The 24,519-nt window shown below is 41.6% G+C and overlaps 1 protein-coding gene across 5 annotated transcripts in view; it reads left to right on the plus strand.

The window, feature by feature from the left end:
* Nucleotides 1-320: 320 nt before the first annotated feature.
* The window catches only part of ARHGEF18 (Rho/Rac guanine nucleotide exchange factor 18), a 61,975-nt gene continuing 37,776 nt past the window's right edge, over nucleotides 321-24,519 (plus strand). For 2 of the 5 annotated variants that reach the window (XM_088149571.1, XM_025174169.2), the window contains exons 1-10: nucleotides 321-552; nucleotides 4,074-4,213; nucleotides 5,893-6,353; nucleotides 9,415-9,604; nucleotides 16,855-16,969; nucleotides 17,806-17,863; nucleotides 18,259-18,303; nucleotides 18,805-18,885; nucleotides 20,683-20,788; nucleotides 21,135-21,291. In XM_088149571.1, coding sequence (XP_088005697.1) covers nucleotides 477-552; nucleotides 4,074-4,213; nucleotides 5,893-6,353; nucleotides 9,415-9,604; nucleotides 16,855-16,969; nucleotides 17,806-17,863; nucleotides 18,259-18,303; nucleotides 18,805-18,885; nucleotides 20,683-20,788; nucleotides 21,135-21,291 — 1,429 coding nt within the window. In that variant the 5' untranslated portion in view covers nucleotides 321-476. Of the gene's footprint in view, nucleotides 553-4,073; nucleotides 4,214-5,892; nucleotides 6,354-9,414; nucleotides 9,605-16,854; nucleotides 16,970-17,805; nucleotides 17,864-18,258; nucleotides 18,304-18,804; nucleotides 18,886-20,682; nucleotides 20,789-21,134; nucleotides 21,292-23,398; nucleotides 23,441-24,519 lie in introns of those variants that run through there. The other 3 variants (XM_025174170.2, XM_088149572.1, XM_088149573.1) reach the window with 3 other exon arrangements.

A 24,519-nucleotide genomic window follows, 5' to 3' on the forward strand; every position in this document is an offset into this window, starting at 1 on the left:
GGATTTGAATGACGCACTACGCTAAAATGTGGTTGTCTAGCTTATGATACAGAGTGTCATATGAAGAGAACAATTGTTAAGTACTGGCTCACAAAAGATTTACCACTTCTGATGTCTGACGTATTCTAAAATATCTGAAGATGCATGATTTAGTAAAATGGTTATCTTTTAAATACAGCAGCAACAACAACAATTTGCACATAAAGTAGATATCATTTGTATGTCAGTTCCCCTCGTCAAATACACTGCTTGACTTAGACAGAAAGCAGGCAGCTGTTGCTGCTGTCAGTTGGTCTTGTGCTGGAGCAGGTCTGGCTTATTCTCTGCCTGGCTCCGGCTTCCTTCTCTCAGCTGATGACTTTGACAAAGCCCTTGCTTGCTGCCTCCTCCACTCCCTCTGGGTCGGAGCTCCAGAGGAGTTGCCTTTGTCTGTCCTCCACTTTTCCTGGGCAGTCCGGTCGGAGACCAGCTCCCCCATGGCCGACTCACTCCTTAACCATTCTTGGCCATCCTTCTCCAGGCGGTGGATGAAGAGATGGTCCTTCAAGCGAGGTAATGTGGCAAGGGCCCATGTCTGGGGGCAGCTGTCACCAAGGGACATCGAGGCAGAACAGGCTGAGCTGCATATGGATTCCACAACCACTGAGAGGGAAAAGTGGGCTCAGTGTAAATATTTTGCTGTGCTCTTCTTCCCAAGTGATTTACACCGGTTGTATATTTGGTTCACCCATGGCTGTCCTGACTTTTGTCTCTGTATGTGCCTGTGTGTGCATGTGTCTGTATGTATAAAGGGGGAAGCTCTGTTCTTCTGAGTTGATTCACACTTTCATCATGGAAGGGGATTGTGGCCTTCCAATAGAGCCTGGCTAGTAAACAGATCAAAAGTATATTAATTATAGAACCAAAATTTGGGAGTGCCTGTTGAACCTTCCAAAGAGGAACAGCTGCTGCTGGGGGTGGCTGGGAGGGAGTCATTTCTCCTTCAGGTATATACCCATGATTTTGTTCACTTGTTTTTACTTTATTTAAGGCATGCCTAGTGTATCGCTGACATTTGAATCTTTCGGCCACTGTATGTGGGTCCCAAACATAGGAAATAATTCTTTCCACATCCCTGGCCCTGCTTTCTAATTACTCCCCCCCCCCATTGGAGCTTCTTCCCCATGCATGAGAGCTGTGCACAAGGCTGTCATTTTGCTTAGTACAACAGCCATAACCTTTTATGGTTCCTACCAGGATGGGTGATAGGCAGCTGCAGAATATGTTTAATGTCTCTTAGAGCAAAGTATTGCTCTCAAGTATTCTCTTGAGACCGTCTGCTTTTTGGAATCTTTAGGTTAGTGTTTTTCCTGGGTCAAACTGTACATGGATCAATGAACATGAGAAGCCACCAACTGAATCTTATATTATTGAGCATGATCTACTGTGGGTGTTAAGGAATAATATTCTTGCCTAAGTTCCCATGATAGACCTTCTCTGCTGAGGAAAGTTACTCTTCAGGGTTTTAGAAACTGACTGGCCAATTCTGATTGGTGTCATTCAAACCCAGATGAGAGAGTTAAACTGAGGTTAAGTCTCTCTTTCATTCTCTGGACATCAAGATGGAAGGCTAGAATATCCACATAATAGGTCACTCCAGTCACACCTCTCATGCTCTTCTTACTTCCACCCCTCCCCAGACATTGAAATGGGGATTCACTGGGTTTCCACTCCAATCACAATTAATAAAACTTTTAAAGTGTTGTCTTGGCATTGTAAAGATGGCTTTGATACTGGTCAAAATGGCTGTCAACTAGACCTAGTTTGCTGTGTCATCTGATGCTGGAGTGAAGGTTAAGGTATCTATGATTAGTACCAGATGTGGTTTAGTGTAGTATGAGAACACTTCCAACTTTTAAGATACTGTGTATTTTTTCCTATTTTTTTTTCCTTGTAACCATGTTCAGTTGAAAAAAAAATTGGTGCTTCTAAGTTTTCCAGTGAGATTTATGACTGAGGGAGGCTTTGAATATGGACACTGAAAACAATCTGCATGGCAAACTTGAGACCCAGGCTGTTTGGCAGCTTAATGTGTTGTGTAAATGCAGCCATTGGTTACGTTCAATTCTGCATAGCCAGAAAATGGGTCAGTCCAACAACCAGGTGAAGTGCGCTGCATATATTTAGAGAAAAACTAACATGTCTAAATTGTCTCTCTTGCATCAGTAAGCCTGTGAGCTTTTGCAGGTATCTAAACAAATGTCTAGTCTACTATCTCATGAAGATCCCCGGACAGACTAAACATGTATGAGATAACCTAATTTGTCAGGGATGGATCTTGGATTAAACAGCCATCAACACGTCAATTGCCTTGGGAAAGACTCTGACTGGGGTATTTTTTGTAATACTTTCGTCACTCCTTTAAAAAAAAAAATCTTATTGGACAACTGCATTGTTTTCTGCAAGTACACAATAGCTCCAAATGGCACACAGATACCACTATCTTCAAAGCATGGCCAAATTCTCCATTCTACCCTCTTGTCTTTGACTGTACTTTCCTGTCCTCTCATCACATTAAATAAGGCATGAGGATGTCTGGCATCTCTGTTCCCCTCATTCAATATTTTTGCAGAGTTTGTCTCTCTCCATGGTACCACCTGGAAATCACTGAACCACTCTCAAGTAAGGTCAGACAGATGAAGAAGAGCATGGTGGGGGAAAGAGGTTGGCATTCCCATTGCTAGAGGTCTGCATATTGCCTAAAATGGTCTCCCTACAGCCCTCGGCCTCTCCCCTCACATAGCCACCTCTTCTGTGCACAGCATGTTCCAGAGTTTACGGGGGCTGATTTATCGTGTGTTGAGGCTGGATTGTTTGAGGGAAGGAGGTCAGATTTGAGGATAAATGTTGAGAAGTCTGGGTGGGCCTTGGACACTTTGGACAACAGCACTGCTGGCTCTGTTCCCAGGCTTGAGTGCCACCTCAGACATGAGTAGTGATGACAAGAAACTGTTAGCTGGTTTTGTCTTTTACAAGGAAGTGAGGAAACCCTGAGTAACAGCAGCCCTGATCTGAATCTAATTTAAGCTGTTTCCGCCTGACTTCTAGAATGTGTGTGGGGGTGGGGCGTTCACTCATTTGTAAGAGCGAGGATGCCTGTGCAAAGTTTTGAACAAAGCAAGAAAACTCTGCACTGTATTTTAGACAGCAGCTGTTAGAAGTAAATGCACTGGCCGGGCAGTGAAGCTTTGCAAGACCTAAAGATTCAACAAGACTCTTTCAACTTAAGTTGCTTTGCAGGTTAATTTTTAAAAAGCAGAAAGTGCATGGGGTAGAACTTCTAAAATTACCAAGATTTAAATACAGTATGTCCCGTAAAGAATAATACAAATATTTTTAGCATACATTCAAGATTTTCACCAGAATGAATGCTTGACATTAAAAACTTCTTTGGAAGCGTGTAGCCTGGTGTTTAGTAGGAGTCCATCAAAAGGATCAGTAACAATGATCAGATTATCGGTACAGTGTTCCCAAAGTAAAGTACACTGTGACAAAGCAACACAATCGTCTTGGAATAAGATTTGCTATGGTAAGGCGGTTAATTCAAAAAGAAAACCTAGCAGCTACATTTCAACGGCACTTCTAAATAATGAATTGGCACTTCAGAAACAGAATCGAGATTTTAGTACAGTATGCAGAACAAAAGACCTCATACCAATAAAATCAATAACTTCTCAATATTAGACTATTCACTAAGAGTTAATAGAAATAATACTAGCAGAGTCTACATTTCATTTCAGCAATGAAATGACGAATCAGATGGATCCTGTAGGAAGAGTGGAGGCAAACGCTGTGCTTCTCCTACACCAGAGTTTCTCAACCTTGGTGGCTTGAAGATGCGTGGACATCAACTCCCAGAATTCCCCAGCCAGCCATTCCCCAGCCAGCTTCAAGTTGCCAAGGTTGAGAAGCCCTGTCCTACACTGTTGCGGCTATTTCTGTATCCTTCAGCTGTGGACAGATAAGTGGCTGCTTCCTCCTCTGGCCTCCTCCTTTCTGCCTTGTAACTGGCTCTTTCTGCTCCTTTCGCTCAGGGTCAGAGTGCAAGCAAGCTGCACGAGATTTCCCCAGCAGCCGCATTGTCTCCACCTCAGGGTATAACAGCCCAAACACTTTGTCTCCGTCCTTGACTGCTGAAGAGGAGGCCTTCTTTGGCAGTATGGCAGAGGAGCGGGTAAGTAAATCTTATTGGATCTGCTACAACTGCTGTCTGCTAACTGAGAAGACAACCTAATTCTGTGCTTGGAGGAAGAGAGTCACTAGATCTGCACTGCTCCCTGCCAGACTAAACTAAGTTCTTAGGAAGGTGACTTGGGCTTTGGATCCTTCTACTTATATTGTTTGTGGACTATGCTTATATTGTTTATGGAATAATTTTTACATGCAACCACATTCCATTAGAGGGACATCCCCCTCAAGATGGTAATCCCCAAAAGCACTGAAGTTCCCTCTTCAGTCAGAACTAGGCTTCTTCCATGAGCCATAAAGATGTATTTTCTCCTTCCTGATCTGTGAGTGATTACCCATGGGGTGGGACACTTTTATGGAGCACCTGCTCCTATATGCATCTGAAATAGCAATGGAGCGTTTTCAGCAGTGGAAATTTTGTTTGAGAACCTCTTGATTTGAGAAAAGTCTCCAGGTACTCTGCACGTTGTCCTGAGAAAAGGTCCAGAATTCAGTGGCAGAGTACATATCTAGTATGCAGAAGGTCACTAATTCATTCCCCAGCATCTCTAGTAAGAAAGGGAATTGGATGAGATGGTGCGAAAAGATCTTTCTCTGCTCTAGATATGCTGACCTGGAGAATCAGAGTAGATAATGCTGGGGAGAGTAGATAATACTGAGACAGCAAATGGACTGTGGATAAAACACAACAAAAGGCAGTTTAAAAAGATGTTAACACAGAGAGTTTTTTTTTTTTAGTATGCAGAAGATTCAAACATTAATCCCAGATGGCAGGGCTGAGATTTAAAAGATATAGACCAAGATCTTGTCAGAGGTTTGCATATGTGTGCTTTCTTTAAGGAAACTGACTGGTGTACATAACCACCCTTGCACCCTTTTGTATCTTAGGTAATTTTATCCCAATTACCCAGTTTTCAGTCTGCCAAATACCTTCCTAAATAGGTCTGGAGAAGCTCCATTTGGAGACATTTTCACAAGTGAGACAAGAATACCATCTGAAATCCTACAACTCCAAATAAGAAAAAGCTACATTTACATTTCTTGTTTTAAATCTTATCTTTGGCTTTCTGGCTGCATGTAGCATATTGCTCTAAGCCATGATTTGCTAACCATGATTTGTTGATTAAGCCATCGATAGCTGGATTCACCCATGCTGAACTATAAACCACAACTTATGAATCAAACCATAGTGTCTGGTTTCAGACAATATACTAAGCCAAATATATAGAAGTCACTTTACGGATTAGCATCACATGATGTTACAATAATAGAAAAAAAATACCATCGGAAGAAAGAACTGCCTCCTCTTCTTAATACCACTGTTGCTTATTATTATTAGATTTATATCCCACCTTTATTTTGTACAACTCAAGATAGTGCTCCTGCCTCCTATTTTCCCCACAATCACAGCCAGTGAGGTGGGTTGAGCTGAGAGAGAGGGACTGCCCCAAAGTCACCCAGCCGGCTTTCATGCCTAAGGCAGGACTAGAACTCACATTCTCCCTGTTTCTAGCCCAGCACCTGAACTACTACACTAATCTCTCTCTCCCCCCATTCATGCCTTACCCCGCTTGGCATTCATTCATTCATTCATTCATTCATTCATTCATTCATTCATTCATTCATTCATTCATTCATTCATTTATGCCCTCCCTCCCTCGGCAGGAAGATGCCTCTTCTCCAGAACAGGACACACATCCATGTACTGTTGACAGCAGCACCGAAGATCTCCTCTCCATAGACTCTGCTCTCCAGGGATCAGAGTATTATAAGGACCTGGAATTTGCTGGGCCTACAGAGACGGGTAGTAACATGGCATTGCAGCTTGATTGGACATCACAGGAAACTCCTGGTTTTTGCTCACCAGCAAAAAACCCCAAGGGTTGTGAGCAGATACTTGCCTGTAATCGGCGTCCGGATACAGCTCCCAGTTTTGAGATGGCAAATCACTACCTGGATGAGGTCTGTGCTTGTTCGTGCAGTTCTGGGAAGCAGGGGAGCTTTGTCAAAGAACAGGCACAGCCACTGCATGGTGAGGAAGCCTTTCCAGTTTTGACCAGGTCTATGTCTACCTCACGGCGGCACAGCTGGGAAACTCCTCAGTCTCCAACAGATGCCCATCGTAGGTGAGTCTGTCTTGGGAATGAGGAGGTTGGAAAGATTGATGTTGGAGGAGCTTGAGTAAAGCTCAACCTTCCACCCTTTCAATTTTGTCTCTTCTTTGGACTTCTCTCGGCTTTTCCATAGGCAGTAATGAGATGACAGTTACCTAACTTAAGCTACTATTAAGAATTAAAAGAATGTGTATGAAGTACTTTGAAGAGGTAACAGCCACAAATACTACCTTGGCTGCAATTCAGGCAGTTATTTAGGTATGAGGAATATGTTTTACTCATGTTCAGAAGATTTTCATACTGATGCCTCAGCTCCGCCCTATTGTACAGGATTTTCTGGAGTGTCTTTGATAAGGGAAGCTGTGTATTTTTCTTCTGAGCTGCTACTAAGATGCTGTACTTCTCAGGCAAAATAGAGTTTTAAGTAGCCAGTGTAGGATCCATGGATTATAGGAAAATATGTACTTTCAGTTAAAAAGAAAAAGTACCCCTGCCAGTCATATTTCCAATCTCTTTTTCAGATTGGAATAAGGGCTTTCATATTCTAAATATCCTTTTGAGGGCATAGAATGATAAAGCAAGACATTTTCTGAAATTATCTTATTTCCATGATTACTTCCAAAAAGTACTATACAGGTTGCTAGGCCAAGGGCCAAGGGCACTTGCACTTGATCACATGCACATAGTAATGAGCATTTAGACATATAAACACCACCCCTTTGTGTTTCTTTAACACATACACACCAACTATTCTCTTTCAGGTTCCTAGTACCTTGGACTCCCTTTATATATATTACAACAAATCCCAAAAAAGATCTTGTGGAACCCATAGTCTGTTTGTTCTTAAATCACTACAAGACCTTGTCCATTTTAGTAGGTGGCAGGTTTCTGCAACTTGGTGCTTTCCAAATTTATTGTTTATGATCAAGTTCATCATGCTGGGAGCTGCTGGGTTATGCCAAGTGTGATGTATATTATATTGCTTGAACGATATCGCCTTATATCACTCATACTTCATTGCTGAGCAGAGATCTGAATCTGGTTTTCTGACCGTTTGGAGTGAATAACTGGCCATCACTGGTACTGGATACGAGAACCACGGAGACCTGGGTTTAAAACTCCCTTAGTCATGTAGCTCATTGGGTGATATTGTGCCAGTCGCTCCATCCCTTGTGTTAATTTAATCCTAGTATATATAAAGAATAAAATGTAACGAAGGATACAAATGTGTTCTTGCAATTATAATCCAAGTTAATTTCTGCATGAGAGATTTATAGCATCTTCTAAAGTTATCCAACTATTGGTGTGCCAAAATAACAGTAATGTGGACAGGCTTTATATTGCTTCAACAATGGCTGGCTGATGCTATGAAGATGCTATAATTTGTTAGAGAGGAAATGAACCTAGCAGGTTTGCAGAGCTTACATTAATAAACATGCAGAATTTGCAGACAGTTCTCCCTTTAACCTAAGAACTCATATTTTGAAAGACTTCCCTTTGATTTACCTATCCTATAAAGTTAATTTGTAAAGCGTATGGCTTTATTGTTACCAGTTCAGCTTTACTGTTACCAGTTCAGGTTTTACAAAACTTGATTTTGTTTTTCTAAATATTCTTGCTAATATCAGCTAAACCGCCTCTAACTAGAGGGACAGATATTTGGCATATGGCTTTCAAAAGGAAAAGGGGCCGTCTTAAAATTCAGAATTGCTGTCACTGCTATAAAGAGGAAAGCTGTCAGGTGATGAATGAGAATAATATTTATTGGATGGGGTGTGCAGCTAACGCTGGGCATTCCTTTTTAAGGACGCAGCTGTAAAGATCTCGTGAGGTAGATGTCTCCCTATGTCACTGCCAACTCTGAACAAGCAATATTGATTTTACAGCATAGCCAGAAGGGGGGCTATTTTTAACTCTCTCCTCCTTATAAGGTGCCTAGGGAATTATCTCCTCTTGGGATCTTGGCAAAGCTTTCTGTCATAACTGAACAGGCACTGGGCTTCTCCTGTAGCTATGCAGACTTTGTGCCAGGTAGAGAAGACAGGAAAAAATGGCTAATCAAGTTTGGGAGTTGTTCCTCCCCACTAAACTTCACAATGCATCAGCAGAGATCGCTTCTGCGCTTCTGGACTAGCAGAAACAACACACCGTTTTGTTACCCTGAGAGTTACTTTGTCCCATTAATGCTGAGACTGATTTTTAAGAGAAGCTTGTGTTTTGGGACTCCCTTTCTCTTGAACTCCTCCATCCACTCTCAAAAGATGCTCTTTAAGAAAAAAATATAAATAACCATGATCTTATACTACTTGTAAGAAGAACATGTTCAAAACATCCATTCTCAGTTGGTGTCCCAACAGCTCCCTAGTTACTCTTGTGAATTGCTATAAAGGCAGTGCAAAAAAGTGTAGGCAGGGAACTTGGCATCTTTACTCAACTTAAGCAATGCAAAAGAAGAAGTTTATAGTTACATACATGTGCATGCAATAATTTTGCTTCAAACTTTAAGAGCTTTATTTGCAAACAGAAAGGAGCAGCTAAGGATGAATACATTAATAGGTGTGTTAAGCCATACTGGGTGAGCAAATGCATTAAAGGTCAAGAGTGAAATGATATGTAAACAAAAATATAATAAACTAAAGATTGGCTTTCTGTACCTTAATCCATAATGTGGCTGCTGAGCTTAACTTTCCACCCACCAGGATTCTCAGGCAGTATCCATGAGGACTAAAAAATGTTCTTCTTTTCCCTTTTTGTAATTAATGACTTTTCAAAGTTGTTCAGGCTATCATTACAATAATAATATTCATTATAATAATCAAAGAAATGCAGCAGAAAAAGAAACAAAACAAATTGCACTTAATCAAAACACAGCAACATAGAATCTCTTTTCCCTACTTGTTTTAAATGGGGTTCCTGGAATACTCAATTCTGCATTTTAAAGCAACAGTACAAGAAAAGAAAAGAAAAGAAAAGAAAAGAAAAAAGAAAAGAAAAGCGTTTTATGTCTGGTAGAGTTAAGACTTGTGTCCTTGAAATGTTTCTTTTGCTGTGATCCAATTTTATTCCCCATCAGGTTCAGCCTGGATGCATCAGAGCTAGGGAGTGACACAGAAAGGGAGGAAGAAAAGGAGAAGAGCCTTCCTGACTTCTCCCCACCTCTGTCCTGGGCAGGGCTAGAAACTTGGACTGGTGGGAATGTGATCCAAGCGGAGGCTGAGCCTTTGGGTCAAAACCTGGGCCTTGTGGAAAAGCCTGGGAACGTGGTGAGTCTCGGCTGTTTTGTTTGCTGCCCTGCAGTCTGGAGGGGATGTGACATCCACCTAACATGGTGATGAGAGCATGGCCAGACTAGCTGTTGCTTCAGTCAGCTTGTCCTCTAAGAAACAAGCAGCTAGTTACACGCCAAGGCCTGAGGCCTTACCGAAGTATTTTTCTGTGTGTGAGGTACTCAGACCCAGTAACATAAACTTTAAAGGAAGATACTAAAGATACTTCTGCATCTCCAGATAAAGATTACTTAGCAAGTAACAAAGGGCCTTTGCCTGTCTGATATGTAAAAGTACTGTCAGTGGAGAAGACGGTGTAGAGCTAAGGAGACCAATGGACCGACCTAATCTGTTATGTGAAACAGAGAGCACCCATTTATTTTTGATTTAGGGACCTAATTTCTTCCCAGCATTGGAAAGTAGCAGGGTGGTATAAAACAGAACAAATAAAAAAACCCAACCGCACAATATCATAAATTAATCCAGTCGGATCCCAGTAACCTATTTTAACATGAAAGCTACCAAGCAACAGTGATACATTTAAAACAGTACCCTGAAATAGAATTGAGTGTATATAATTTAAAACAGTTGTTAATCTGGAAATGCCAGCTAAATACAGGTAGAGTGGGACAATCAACCCCACGATTAAGTAAAAAGGTATGTAAACTTCTTTTAAAGGTCATCAAATTTCCACAGCAACAAACAGAGCTGATTTCAGAGTTGTGGGATCAGATCCCTCAAAGCCTGGAACCCGGAAACCAAAACCAAAGACAGGATGTACTGTCCCAGCGCCTGGAAGCTGTGGGGGCCTGGATGCAGAAAAACAGGCTTCCACTGAATCCTGGCAAGACTGAACAGCTTTGGGTTTCAGGGCCTTCTGAATCTGGGACTTAACCATCTTTGGTACTGGATGGGGTGGCACTGCCCCAAACAGACCTGGTGCACAATCTGGAGGTCTTTCTGGACTCATGACTCCTGCTCAAGGAGCAGGTGGCAGTCATGGCCAGGAGGGTCTTTGCACACCTTTGTATTGTGCACCAGTTGCGCCCATTCCTGGATCGTGAGACTCTGCTCACAGTTACCCTGTGCCCTGGTCACATCCTGAATGGATTATTGTAATATGCTGTATATGGGGCTGCCCTTGAAGAGTATCCAGAAGCTTTAGCTGGTGTAAAATGCAGTGGCACGGGCAGTTATGTGTGCCCCTAGAAGGAGACACGTTACACCTCTGCTCTGTGAGCTGCACTGGTTACCAGTTTGCTTTTGGGTCCAATTCAAGGTGCTGGTTTTGACCTTTAAAGCCTTACATGCCATGGGGCCAGGTTATCTGAGGGGCTGCCTCTTCCCGTTTACATCTACCCGTCCCATCAGGTCCAGCAAGAAGGGCATGCTGTGGGTCCTGTCTGTGAGGGAGTTCCATCTGACAGGACCTAGGAGACAAGCCTTTTCTGCCATGGCACCCACCCTCTGGAACATCATCCCTCCCAAGGTGGGGTTAGCCCCAACCCTTGTGATCTTCCAGAAAGCCCTCAAAACTTGTTTTTTTCAGCAAGCCCGGGGATGCCCTGGTAATAGGGAGCCTGTACACTGGCTGCATTATATGTGACATCTTCCCTCTTGTGATCTTGCTTTATTTATGTTCATTGTTTTTAACTGGTTTTATAGAATGTTTTCATTGCCAGTTTTATTGTACGCCATCCAGACTCATTTCATGTGAGATAGCCAACCATATAAATTTGATAAATAAATTAAAAAAAAACTGAAGCAAAAAACCAAAAGAAGGCCCTGCTCAAAGGAACATAAAAACATATCCATGCCCCTCCTGGCTTGTGAAAGCAGCCTGGGGGGTGTTGTGTGAGTGGGTTCTAGCGATGGTTAATGCATCTTTGAGCGAGGGGGTTGTTCCTTCACCTCTGAAGGAGGCCTTGGTTCACCCCCTCCTCAAGAGGCCATCGCTAGATCCCACTATACTGGACAATTTTCATCCAGTATCTAACCTCCCCTTTCTGGGGATGGTGATTGAGAAGGTGGTTGGGCAACAGCGACATAGGACCTTGGATGAAGCAGATTATCTGGATCCCTTTCAGTTGGGACTCAGGCCTGATATGGGATGGAAACAGCATCAGTTGCGCTTTTGGATGGTCTCTGGCACGGGCGGGATGGGGATTGTGCATCCATTCTTGTCCTGCTTGACCTCTCAGCAGCTTTTGATACCATCGACCGTGGTATGCTTCTGGATCTGCTCAGAGGATTGGGGGTGGGTGGCACTATCTTGTGGTGGTTCACCTCCTTCCTCTGGGGGCGATTCCCGTCGATGGTGGTTGGGGAGGAGAGATCCCGCCCTCAGCCTGTTATGTGGGGTCCCACAGGGTTCGGTGCTCTCCCCCCTCCTATTTAACAACTACATATGGCCTCTGGGTGAGCTCATCTGTCTCCATGGGGTGAGGTATCGTCAGTATGCTGATGATCCCCAGTTATACATCTCTGCCCCGGCGAATTAAACAATGCTGTGAATGCCTTATCCCGGTGTCTGGAGGCTGTGAGGATCTAGATGGGGAACAACAGGCTTCAACTGAACCCTGGCAAAACTGAGTGGCTGTGGGTTTTGGGGCCTTCTGGCGCTAGAGCTAGGCCATCTTTGGTACTGAATGGGGTTGCACTACCCCAAGCAGACCCTGTGCGCAATCTGGGGGTCCTCCTGGACTCATGACTCCTGCTAGAAGAGCAGGTGGCAGTCGTGTCTAGGAGGGCCTTTGCACAGCTTCGTGTTGTGTGCCAGTTGCACCCATTCCTAGATCAGAGGGACCTAATCACTGTCACTCATGCCCTGGTCACCTCCTGTTTGGATTTCTGTAATGCGCTCTACATGGGGCTGCCCTTGAAGAGTATCTGGAAGCTTCAGCTGGTGCAAAATGCAGTGGCGTGAACAGTTATGTGTGCCCCTAGGGTGGTACAAGTTACACCTCTGCTCCGCAAGCTGCAGTGGTTACCAGTTTCCTTCCGGGTCCAATTCAAAGTGCTGGTTTTGACCTTTAAAGCCCTTCATGGCATGGGGCTGGGTTACCTGAGGGACTGCCTCTCCCTGATTAATCTGCCTACCCCATCAGATCTGGCAGAGAAGGCATGCTGCAGATCCCGTCTGCTAGAGAATTACATTTGGCGGGTCCCAGGAGGCGGGCCTTCTCTGCTGTGGTGCCCGCCTTGTAGAATCTTCTCCCCCCAGAAGTGAGATTAGCTCCATCCCTCTTAACATTCCCCAAGTCCCTCAAGACCTGGCTATGTGATCAGGCCTGGGGCTCCCAGGGGACCGGGGAGATTTTATGATGGCCCCCTTATTAATTTTATCCCCTCCTATTTTGTGTGTTTTTACAGTTTTTTATGTGTAATTGTTTTTATGTATTTATTCTTTTTAACTGTTGAACACTGCCCAGAGTCACCTTGTGTGAGATGGGTGGCTATATAAATAAATAAATACATACATAAAATAAAGAATAGTATAATGTTCTGGACTAAGATCAGGGGATGAAGAGAGGAATTGGGAACCCTGCCAGGAAACTATTACAATAAACTAGGTTGTAAATAAATAAATGCATCCCCCCCTCAAACACAATAATTAGCTATGAGACAACCAAGGCATGTACCAGTAATGCTGCCATCTCCTCCTTCAGAATCCCCTGGGTGCTATAAATATATATTAAGTGAATATTTGCAACTCTCAGTGTAGAATCAATGAATGGATGTAAGGTCAGCTAGGTCTTCAAAGGCTGCAGGTGGAGGCAACTGAGGCAATCTGGCAGCCCAGAAGACAATTTGGAGAAAGTGTTGGGGGATTTAAAATGTAAAATAGGTGTGTTAAACTTTGCAGAGGTTTAACACATCTATTTTTTTACCTTTTTAGGCAATAAACTGGAAATTGTGCTGCCAAAAATTGATGGTTTGCTGCTAAATCTGGGGGGGGGGGGAGGTTTCTAGTAGCTGCAAAATGGGGGCTGCCTACTCCTGTGCTAAAAGAATAAAATGAGCAGAATGTCCCAGGGATTAATGAATATGTTAGCATTACATCATCTTAAGCAAAGACTGGGCCAGGGGCTGACTGTGGAATAGATCATGAACTACTCATATTTGTTCCAAGTTAAGCTAAAATGAAAGAAGAAAGCCAGCCAGTTTCCACAATGTAATCCTGATCATATCTTGACCCACCATTTTCAAGGAGAATATCACAAATCACTTTGAAGTCCTGAAACTCATTGGTAGAGAACCAGAAAGATTGTGGAATTAAGTTAAGGAAGTTGCTATGAAAAGACACTACTAAAGATCAAGAAAAAGAAGAAAACAAACTGGTTGTTAGAACAGATGATGAAAATTGCTAAGAGAACTGAAGCCAGAGCCAAGAAAGATAAAGATCTCAGGAAGGAACTTGACAAAAAAATCTTAAGTGAGCTGTTAGAAGAGACAAAAAGCAGTATTACAACACCTGTAAAGACACTGAAGATGGAAATGGACACAGAAAAACAAGGAAAGTCTTCCAAAAGATCTCTGAACTCAGAAGGAGGTTCCAACTTCAAATTGGTATGCTAAAGGACACCAATGGACAAATAATAACTGATTTCAAGAAGATAAAACAAAGGTAGAAGGAGTATACCGAAATTCTGTACTGTACAGTACAGATGTCAATGTTCAAGATACCTTAGAAGATATTCCCTACTTACATGAACTTCTAGCATTAGAAGATGAAGCACTCTGGTCATTAGCAAGTTGGAAGGCTACAGGAATTGTGGAATAGCTGCAGAAATATGGCAAAGAAAGGAGTCTTAACAGAGTGTACAAAGTATCATACAATTTCACTTGCTACCAAATTAATGCTTAGGATCATCCAATGCAGATTAAAATCCTACATGGAAGTGGAGATGCCACATGTCCAAGCTGGCTTTACAAAAGGTTGAGACATTTTTGTTGATGCACCTGGATAATTGAGAAAAATCAAAGAATACCAAAAAGAAGTCAAAATATGCTTCATTGATTATAGAAAGGTCTTTGTGTTGATCTTATCAAGCTGTGAAATGTGCTTAGAAAAATGGGAATCCCAGAACATCTCATTGTTCTCATGCCAAATTTATACACAGGTCAGGAAGCCACATCCAGATGCAATATGGTGAAAAAAACTGGGTCCAGGTTGGCAAAGGACTGATACAAGGCTGTATACTCTCCCCTTATTTATTCAACCTATATACTGAATATATATTGAGGGAAGTGGATAGGAAGAAGATGAATGTGGTTTTAAAATTGGAGGAAGAAACATCAATCACCTTCACTAGGCTGATCACAGTATCTTGAGAGCTAAAATGCAAATGATCTATAAGCTCTAGTAATGAAAATCAAGGAGCATAATGAAAGAAGATGAACTAATGACATCAGGTACAGGAACCAGCCTTAGAACGGATAATGAAGAAACTGAAGTGGTGGGTAGCTTTTGCCTTTTAGGATCAAATATCAACAGTAAGGAACTAGCAGTCAAGATATATGTGCAGGCTAGCACTTGATAGAGTGGCAACGGTGGCTTTGGACAAGATATTCAGATGCCTGGATGGGTCTGTATCTACAAAGATCAGAACTGTGCAGGCAGTGCTTTTCCCTGTGATGCTCTATGGAGGCAAAAATTGGACTTTGAAAAAGGAGGATAGAAAGAGTATTGATGCTTTGGAACTTTGGTGTTGGAAAAGATTACTGTGAATACCATGGACAGCCAATAAAACAAACAAATGGATAATTGAACAAATCAATCCAGAGTTCTCATTCAAGACACAAATGACCAGGTTCAAATTACCTGACTTTAGCCACATTATGTGAAGATCTAGTTCTCTGGAGAAGTCTATAATGCTGGGAAGGGTGGAAGGAAAGAAAAGAATAGGATGACCAGGAGCAAGGTTGATGGACTCAATTATATCAGCAATGAATGCACTGTTGGAATACCAGGTTGGGGACAGATCATCCTGGAGCAAATCTATCTATGTGGTTGCTAAGAATTTTCACTGACTTGATGGCACATACTCAATGTATCAGTCAATCAATATAATCTCAAAAGTTTTGGTAATTTATTTAGTATAATTCTGTAGCACCCTATACCCAATGTTTTGGCTAGTTCACAAATAAAGATTAAATAAGAAAATATACACATTTAATAAAATCTATAAATAATCTGAAGCAAATTAAAACAGCCACAGCATAAAATCAACATCAGAAAACAATGATTTCTGTTTTTTAAAAACTGAAAGAACTAGAACAATGAAGGCATCAAACTATTTTTTGTGGGAGATCATTCTATGAAATTACTGAAAAAGCTTCTCTAATATCTTACTCATTTGTTGGAGGTAACCAACATGACCTTAGAAAACAACTTTGGGTATATCTTACTGTTGTACAATGCCATGGTTCACATTCAATTCCAAAAAATACTTCAGAGTGTGCAGGAATGTGCATGTCTATCAGTGACTTCTTGAAGCAGTCATGTCTCTTTCCAGTACATAATTGCTTTAGTGAGTCATAATTAAGTATTGTGTTTGCACATCTCTGTGCTCTAAAGCATTTTTTCAGAACTGAATGTAAAGCACTGCACCACTTAGTATACATGGGAAGGGATGGTCTTTCAGATAAACCAGCTCCAGTCCAGAAAGACATTAACAACCAGTTACACTTTATGGCTGTATATTGTCTTTTATTCTGTGTTTAATTAAGTAAATAAATAAAGTTGAGGGAGAGGACTGAATAACATCTTTGCCTTGGATGATAAAACTGAACTTCTGTGAAGTACAAGATTTTGTAGAATTAAATCAAATAATGGGAGGGGGAGACAGGCTTTTGGTATTCCAGGGTGCTTTTGTGGAACTGGCAATGATGCATTTCTTTAAGTATGGTGAGATTTGGTTGCTTTTCTGACTATTCTGATTATGGTTATGGTTAATAAGTAGCAACTTGGATGGTTATTAATCAGTGTCTACCAGTCATGACAGTTAGATATTCACTCCCATATAAGAGACAGTAGGCTTCCAATACCAGCTGCAGGGGAACATGAGCAAGAAGATTGTATTTCTCTTTGTTCTGCTTGTGGGCTTCCCATTTGGATAGTTAGTTCCATGGTGGGAACCGGGCGATAGGCTAAATAGGTTCAGCAGTACTGTTACTATATTCTTAATGGAAACATGTTCAAGGCCAAAGAGAGCAGTGCTAATGGGTTGCTCTCTCTTTTTTAGGATATTGACAACAGTGGGAAGCAGCTGAGGTCCACTTCTGTCTCATGTTCCTGTGGCAGTGTCCCTTCTCAACATATATCCCAAAGCCTGGAGGTCTCACTTCCAATCTCAGTGGGTTGGTAGCCCTCTTCCATTGCTAGTTCACAAGTTTTCTGGAAAAGAGGGATTCTGTCAGATGCAGACATATGATGGGAATGTTGCTCTTGATAAAACACCTCCTCGTATAGGGACATCTCTTGACCTGGAGCTGTCAGTCTTAGGTACAGGATCAGTGGACTTCTAGAAATGATTCAGCCATCAGAAATAATTGAAGGGAAGAAGCAAATTAAAAATTGCATACTTTCCATGCTTTGCACAAGACATGTGAGCTCTTTAGCTACAAAGTAAGAACAAGATTTAAATTCAAAACTCTTCTATTTTCTAAATTTGTTCTTGAGATATTAAGTATAGTTTAATGTCATATCTCACTGTTATCATCACACAAAAATATTAGAAAAAATATATTTTAGGGAATGAACTCAGAATATAAATATCCCTACATATAGGTAAGATAGCAGTCACCTGTATTTCATTTCTAACTTGTTAAAAAATATTTTTATTCTGCACTTGAGGGGACTGCAACCTAGAGAGGATGTGCTTTTGTCTGCTTTTGTCAAAGACAAATGGGACAAATGTGCCATTTTGTTTGTTTCCAGCTTTCTCTGGAGACTAGTTAAGGAGACTAGCTAACCATAATATGAAGCTGTAGTGGGGTTTGGCTTTAGCTTAGTATGATATTTGAATCCACTCATTATAGTTTAATGTTATGCATGAACCAGAACACTATGGTTCATTCAACAAGTGATGTTTAAAAATTCCTGGTTTCAAACTATGTGGGAACTCAGCTAGAGAACTGAAGAATGATAATAAGGTTCTCTTTCATATCTCAATCTTTTTAAAACTGCATTTTAGGGATTGTGCCACCTGTGTTGGATATGATTCAAAAGGACCACGTAGCCCCAGAACAAGTGTAAGTGTCTGGACGGAAACAGCATCCTTGAGAACGTAAAACTCTTCTATCTATGATCTATAGAAATCCTTATTGTTCTAGCATTTTATCCTGTTTGGGGATATTGTGCTTAACTGATAATTTAAGAAACATTTTCTACTTAGATGAATTCTAAGTATTTTTACATATATTGCTGATGAGACCCTTTGGGGGCAAAGCAATTTGGGTAGAAATTAAAAAAAGAAATGAAAAATATTCTTGGCTGTTTATTCAAACTTTGGAGCCCTGGGAGGAGGGTGACATCTGGGAAGTGGGAATATTTTAGCAGCATTAATTCCTGCTTGAAGTAGCTCTTTAGCGGAGAGGCAGGGAATTACTCCTAAAAGCATATCTGATTTAAGTACATTTTCTAACAGGCTAATGGTTCAGGAAGTTCTGAAGGAGCTAGCACAGTATCATAGGTAAGTGCTGGGAATCACCATGCCAAAATGGCATCTATTATCCCTTTCTCTAGATAACTATTGCCTGGTTTGTCCAGAGAGGCTCCTGCAGGTGATGGAATTCTGCTGGAAAAACATACAAATCTTAATAGAGAGGGTTCAGCAAAAATAGGCTCTTCTGGAAAGATCTTTTTAGCAACACCATACAGTTTTTGGCAGTGTATCCTTCTTATTTCCAAACTCTAGGCTGGAGGACCGGTATTTACAAGTTTATGGACACAAGGCAATATGCTATAGCATTTTACCAGTTCTTCCTTTCAGAAATACTGCTTGTATTAATAGCACCCAAGTGTCATTGTATCGTGATGTTAAGTAATACAATAGTAGAAAAGTGGTGGTGGTTCCTATGTTATTGGATATCCTCACTATTTAGATCAGCAGTTTGCTGCATCACAGAGCTTATATTTTCCTTAACTTTGGGGCTGCCTTAATGCCTTTTTTCTTACTGTGTCTCTTTGCCAGTGCTAAACAGGTGCTGTGTGCACCTGAAGGTAAAAGTGGAGCCCAGCAAAACCTGACCTGGTTTGAATTCCTGTCTAATGAGTAAGTTACCTCTGTATCTACGTGCATATTACATTTTTGTTCCCAGCTCTGCCGTGATACAACAGGAATAAGGAGTAGGGCTGAACATATGATCACAGTGTTCATGGAGATATGGGATCCGTTTTGCACCTTTGCATTTCTTCGGTGGAGAGGTTAAGGAGCTTTGGAGCCAGTTTAGTACAGTGGTTGAAGTGCTGAACTAGAAATCAGGAGACTGTGAGTTCTAGTTCTTCCACAGGCATGAAAGCCGGCTGGACCAGTTTCTCTCTCAGCCCAACGCTGCTCACAGGATTTATTTACTTATTATTAAACTTGTATGCTGCCCAACTCCCAACGACTCCGGGTGGGTCACAACAATCAAAACAAAGAAATTACAGTAAAACCAATTAAAAGGAAGAAAAAGAAAAAGATGAGAGTTTCTTAGTAAGCCTCCTAATCCAGCATCCAGATGGATTAAATCTCTAGTTAAGCAATTGCCTGTTCCTAGTGGGACCTCTTCATAAACATGCTAAAGTGTTCCTGGAGAGACTGTGGCTAGTTGTTTAGGAAAAAACTATACTGTGCTTCTCATAATGCTGTGGTCAGGATATGACTAATAAATGTGACAGTGGCCAAAGTTTCCATTACAGCTTCTGGAAGTTGAAGACGTATGTCACTCTTGCCTAGTCCCCTGATGGCTTGACTGGTCCAGAATGCAACAGTATGGGTATGCCTTAGTATGCCCATGTGACACTTCTGCACCAGCACCTGTACTGGTTGCCACTTAGCTCCTGAGTGTGATTCATGGTGCTGGTTATGTCAGTCCTCCGAGGTAGACCAAACCTGGAAACCAAAGACATGCAAGCTAATACTACTTTTATTTACATTTCTGCTTGGACTCTCAGATTTCTTTTATCTGACCATTGTCTTGGTTGTGGCTCTTCCTCCTGTTCCTCAAGGTTATTCCTTCTGCCCATTACAGCTTATCACATATAAAGCTCTACGTGGCACAGGCCCTGGTTATCTGAGGGACTGCCTATCTCCTGTGGTGTCTGCTTGGCCGATACAAGCTGACAAAGCTGATGTGCTCTGGGTTCCTTTGATTAAACAGTGTCATCTATCAGAACCCAGGAAGTGCATCTTCTCTGTTGCAGCGCTTGCCCTCTAGAGTAAGGATCCCCCTGAGATCTGAGTGGCTCTCACTCTGATGGTGTTTCAGAGGGCCGTAAAGACTTGACTATCCTCCCAGGCCTTGGGCTAAGGTTGCTGGAGCTCCCCCACTGGGTGATATATGTTCTGTGTAGTGTGCCAGATTTGCTGTATTGTTCTTTTCCTTATTTTCTAGTCTGGTTCTTTTGTTGCATGATTTTGTTTTTCTTATTTTTTTATTGTTTATTGTACTGTGAGCCACTAGAGTTGCTCTGGAGTCAGATGCTGCCAAATCCAATAAAATAGATAATTTTTTAGAAATTCAATTAACCTTGGAGTCCTTTTGTTTGTGGCATCTTATCATTCCAATGGAGCTCTGCTGGTTGCCCACATTACAGTTTTGGCACCAAGTAAAGACCTTATTTTCCAAGGCCTTATATAGGTGTTTAGTTTTAGACTGGATGAGATATCTAGCTCTCTTTTATTTACTAATTTGGTTTTATCTGCCTGTCATTTCTATTGGTTGAAATATAGTGTATTTATATTCTGTTAGCCATTTTGGAAGCTGAACTGAAGGCATGGAAATTAAATCAGCTAAAATAAATTTCCTCTAATTAAGTTTATTTATTTGTTTCCTTCTTTCCTTCCTTCCCTACTTACTTACAACAGGAATGAAGAGAGTCCAAGGAGTGACAAAACTGAGAAGGGCACTAAGGTAAAGCGCCGGCTGAGCAATCTGCGCAACCGTGTCACTGGTTCATGGCAGAAGGAGAAGGTGAGAGGTTGTGTATAAACCACTTGACTCAATCAAACATGGTTTTATATCAGAAGTTTATAAACAAGGTGTCATGAGAAATTGTGCCTCAATGGTAGAGCACATATTTTACTTACAGAACATCTCAGATTCAATCCCTAATTTGTATTAGGACAATCAAGTAAAAGTCACAGAAAGGTCTTCTCTCTGCTGAGACCCTAGAGAGATCAAAGTGAAAAATACAAATATTCTAAAACAAGTAAAATAGCTTTCCAAGAACTGAACTGGAAAAGGAATACGTGAATGGACTTCTGGTGGTATGTAGTTGTACAAGATCTTGACGTTATGGCATTTTCTATTCTTTTAGGGTAAGAATAAAGATCGGGAGAAGGAAGCTCTGGAGGCGAAGGAACGAATGCAGGCACTGCATGGGCATGAACTAGCACTAGGCACCTTCTCTAATGGCACCTGTTGCTCTCTCTGTGGCAAAATTCTGCTGAACAAAACAGGGCTACAATGCTTGAGTGAGTAGCTTCCTCCTGGGTCACAGTGTGAGGGTTAGCCATCCTTGCCTATCTCCTGGCTAGCTTGATTTTACATCCTCTAGTAACAGAGTTTTTGGGTTCTGCTTTCTTCCTTCTCCACCCCGCCGCCTCAGGTGCCATCCCATCTCTGTACTTAGGGTGGCTACCTTCTATTCTGTCAAGATTGCTCTGTACTGAAGCGTTTTTAGTGTGCAGGTTTTGGTTACGTGCATGTGTATGCTTTGTTCACCTGTATGAAAACTTGTATTGTACACACTAAATTTTAGCCTGTTGACTAAATTGTGGTATACTGTGCTAAATGTCTTTTCTATCCGTAAACTATCCTCTAGTCCTGTGGAGTATCATTGAACATTTCCAGAATGGCTGATCTGATGCACATCATCACTGATTGCTTAAATACAATTCTTCTACACTACAGGAAAAACAGTAACAACTAGTAAAACTTTCTGAATTTATTTTAAATAATATGCTAGTCAGCTAAAATAATATATTTCCTTTTAATTTTGCTCTTTTTTCTGTTTAGGCTACAAATAATTACCAAAGCATGTAGGCAAGAGAGTTAAAAGATAATAATTACATGTAACATTGCATGCAAATCTGATCTTGAGAAATACTTTCTGCATGAAAATCAGTCTTTGCAATTTGTAAGTTTTATTAAACTTACGATTAATAAAAATAATAAAACATCAATATAGTAACCGTGAGGCAGTTATATCGCATAGGTGATTAGAATGCTCCATTTTAATCATCTTAGTGAATTACAATAGTATAGTTACAGCAACAGTATAATTGCCTCAATTACATGAAGCAACAGAAACAACTAAGAGCCATCTTAAAGATGATCAAATTTTGATGGAAATTGTGTTCATATTATTAGGCATGTATACTGTCATCTTCGGTTAGGCAAGGTAAGTAAATAATGCCATCATTTGGACATGCAGCACAACACAATTTGACGTTTATAATTTAAACATGGACCAGTAGATAACAACCAATTTGCAAGTAATAATCCTACTAATCCGATGTTAAGATATGAAGGGATTTTCAGAGAATAAGGAGGGGCCAATTACTGGCTGGCCCTCTTAGCAACTAGCCTGTCTCCTGTTTATTTACACATTACTTGTTTTACTTTTTAATAGTACTACTCTTTACATTACTTTAAGTTTCCTCCTTGCAATCTAGGGCTCTCGTCAGACCCCGCAGAGCCATTAAGCCCTTTGCCTGCCCTCTTGGGCCAGTTGTGTATCATGTTGTGCTCCCCGAAAATCTGTTCCTATATAAACTGGAGAGCTAAAAAGATCTAAAAGGGGAAATTAAGCCGTATGTATATTTATTTCGTTAAGTCTTCATTACAAAAACAACCAACACCCACCACTAAAAAATACCTTTCCTTTCCTAAAGGTACCCGATTTAAAAAACTAATGACAGGTGGAAACTTAAAACCCTATTGTGAAAATAAATGTTTAGTCATTTAATGATAAACTATATGGTGTTACAACTTCAGCCACAATAGGGGAAAGCCACAAGGCTAGGCAGACGCGGTTACCAGGGCAACCCACTTTTAGGCGAGACGGGGAGAGAATCGCTATTTCGCGAGGCCTTGAAGCTCCGCGAGAGGATGACTCCGGCTTTGGGGTTCGCCTGAAGGGGCGGGCTGGGATTTGAGCCAGAAGGCGGGGAGTTTAAAAAGGCTCGGATCGTTTCAGGAAGCCTCGCTTGAGATCTCGCGAGATCGTTTATGCTGAGGCGGAGCCAGCAGGTAACTTTACACCTTTACATCGCGGGTATCCGCGTTCCCACCCGGCCTGGGACGTCCCATAAGACTGCCCTTGTTCTTCCTTCCCAGCGACTCCCTCTTTGCCCTCACCTGCTCCTTGAAGGCCAGGGCTGAGGGCATTAGCATTGAGCTGAGGATTAGAATCCCGCGGGCTTTAGCAGGTCTCGCGATATGCCTGGCTGATTCTACGGGGGCGGGGTCAAAGAGGAAGTGTCTCAGTGAGGAGGCGAGGCCGGGGTGGGCCTCTTCGGGGACAGGAGAAGGACTTGCACATCTGCCGCTGAGAACAACAGTCTTGTAGGGTAGGCTGGTCCAGAGAGAAGCGCGAGGCGTCATTTGATGACGTCAGAGGTCAGTATTAGCCACACTTACCCGACTCAACTCTTTGTCCGGGTGGAGGGAGGCTTCTCACCGAGACCTTGGGGACCTGACACTTCTGCGTATCTAGGAATGCATATGATTTTTGCTTTCCTTTCAACGTTCAGGTTCCTAGTCTTTGTGGATCTAATACCACGAGAACTCGCGTTGCTTTCCATTTGTCTTTTCTTTATGAACATAAAGGAGGAATTGTTGCGTGCACAGGCGGTGTAGATAAGCAGGTTGTCATTCAGAAGAATTTCTGCATGCCCAGCAATGGTTGCTGGACCTCCTTTTTGAAAAAAAAAATTGAGCTACTTAGAATAGACTACACCAAGAGGTTGTAGTTTCTGCAGGTAGACTGGCATCTCCACTTTAAAAAATCTCAGGTATTAGAATTAATAAAGAATTCATGAAAATTCCTGTTGCAGCATTAGAGAGAAATGGGCCCAATGGATAAGCAGTCTGATTTGATATAAAGTGTTTTTATATATTCCTTTCAGGCAGCCATCGTTCAGTGATGGGGTATTTCTTTTTCATCCAGAATAGCCAAGATATGACCTCAGCATTTACCTTAAAAGATCTTGGGGTTAAAAAAATGAAATGAAATATACCTATATACTTTGTAACGGCTCTGGGGGTCACTGACAAGATACCGATTCCAAGCTAACAATTTAACGGCTGTTAAATTCACTCTGTGGCTTCTTAGATAACCAAATAACTCAGATGGCTCTGTATCTCCCCAGAGAACTAATGTAGTCAGAATGCACAGTGGGGCTGATGGACCAACAGTCTGATTCAGCATAGGAAAGATTAATGTATTTAAGAGAACGGTCACATTCAGTCACCCTGCATCTCTAGTTAAAAAACAAAAAGGATTGGGGAGTAGTGTTTTAAAATAGATGAAAATTACAGGTTGTTGTATCTGTCTCTTACAAGAAAATCCAAAAGCATCAGCAGAACATTTTCCTTGTTGTTATTACTGCCAATGAAAAGATCACAACATGAGCTATTTTTTTAAGTCTATTAAAATGCTCCTTCATTCTAACAGATGGCTGGATGGTATGGAAAAG

The sequence above is a fragment of the Python bivittatus genome, unplaced genomic scaffold, assembly GCF_059951505.1.
Source record: "Python bivittatus isolate LINGU-HERP-01145 unplaced genomic scaffold, Pbiv_v1 ctg000580_np1212, whole genome shotgun sequence".
In the NCBI taxonomy this organism is placed as follows: Eukaryota; Metazoa; Chordata; class Lepidosauria; order Squamata; family Pythonidae; genus Python; species Python bivittatus.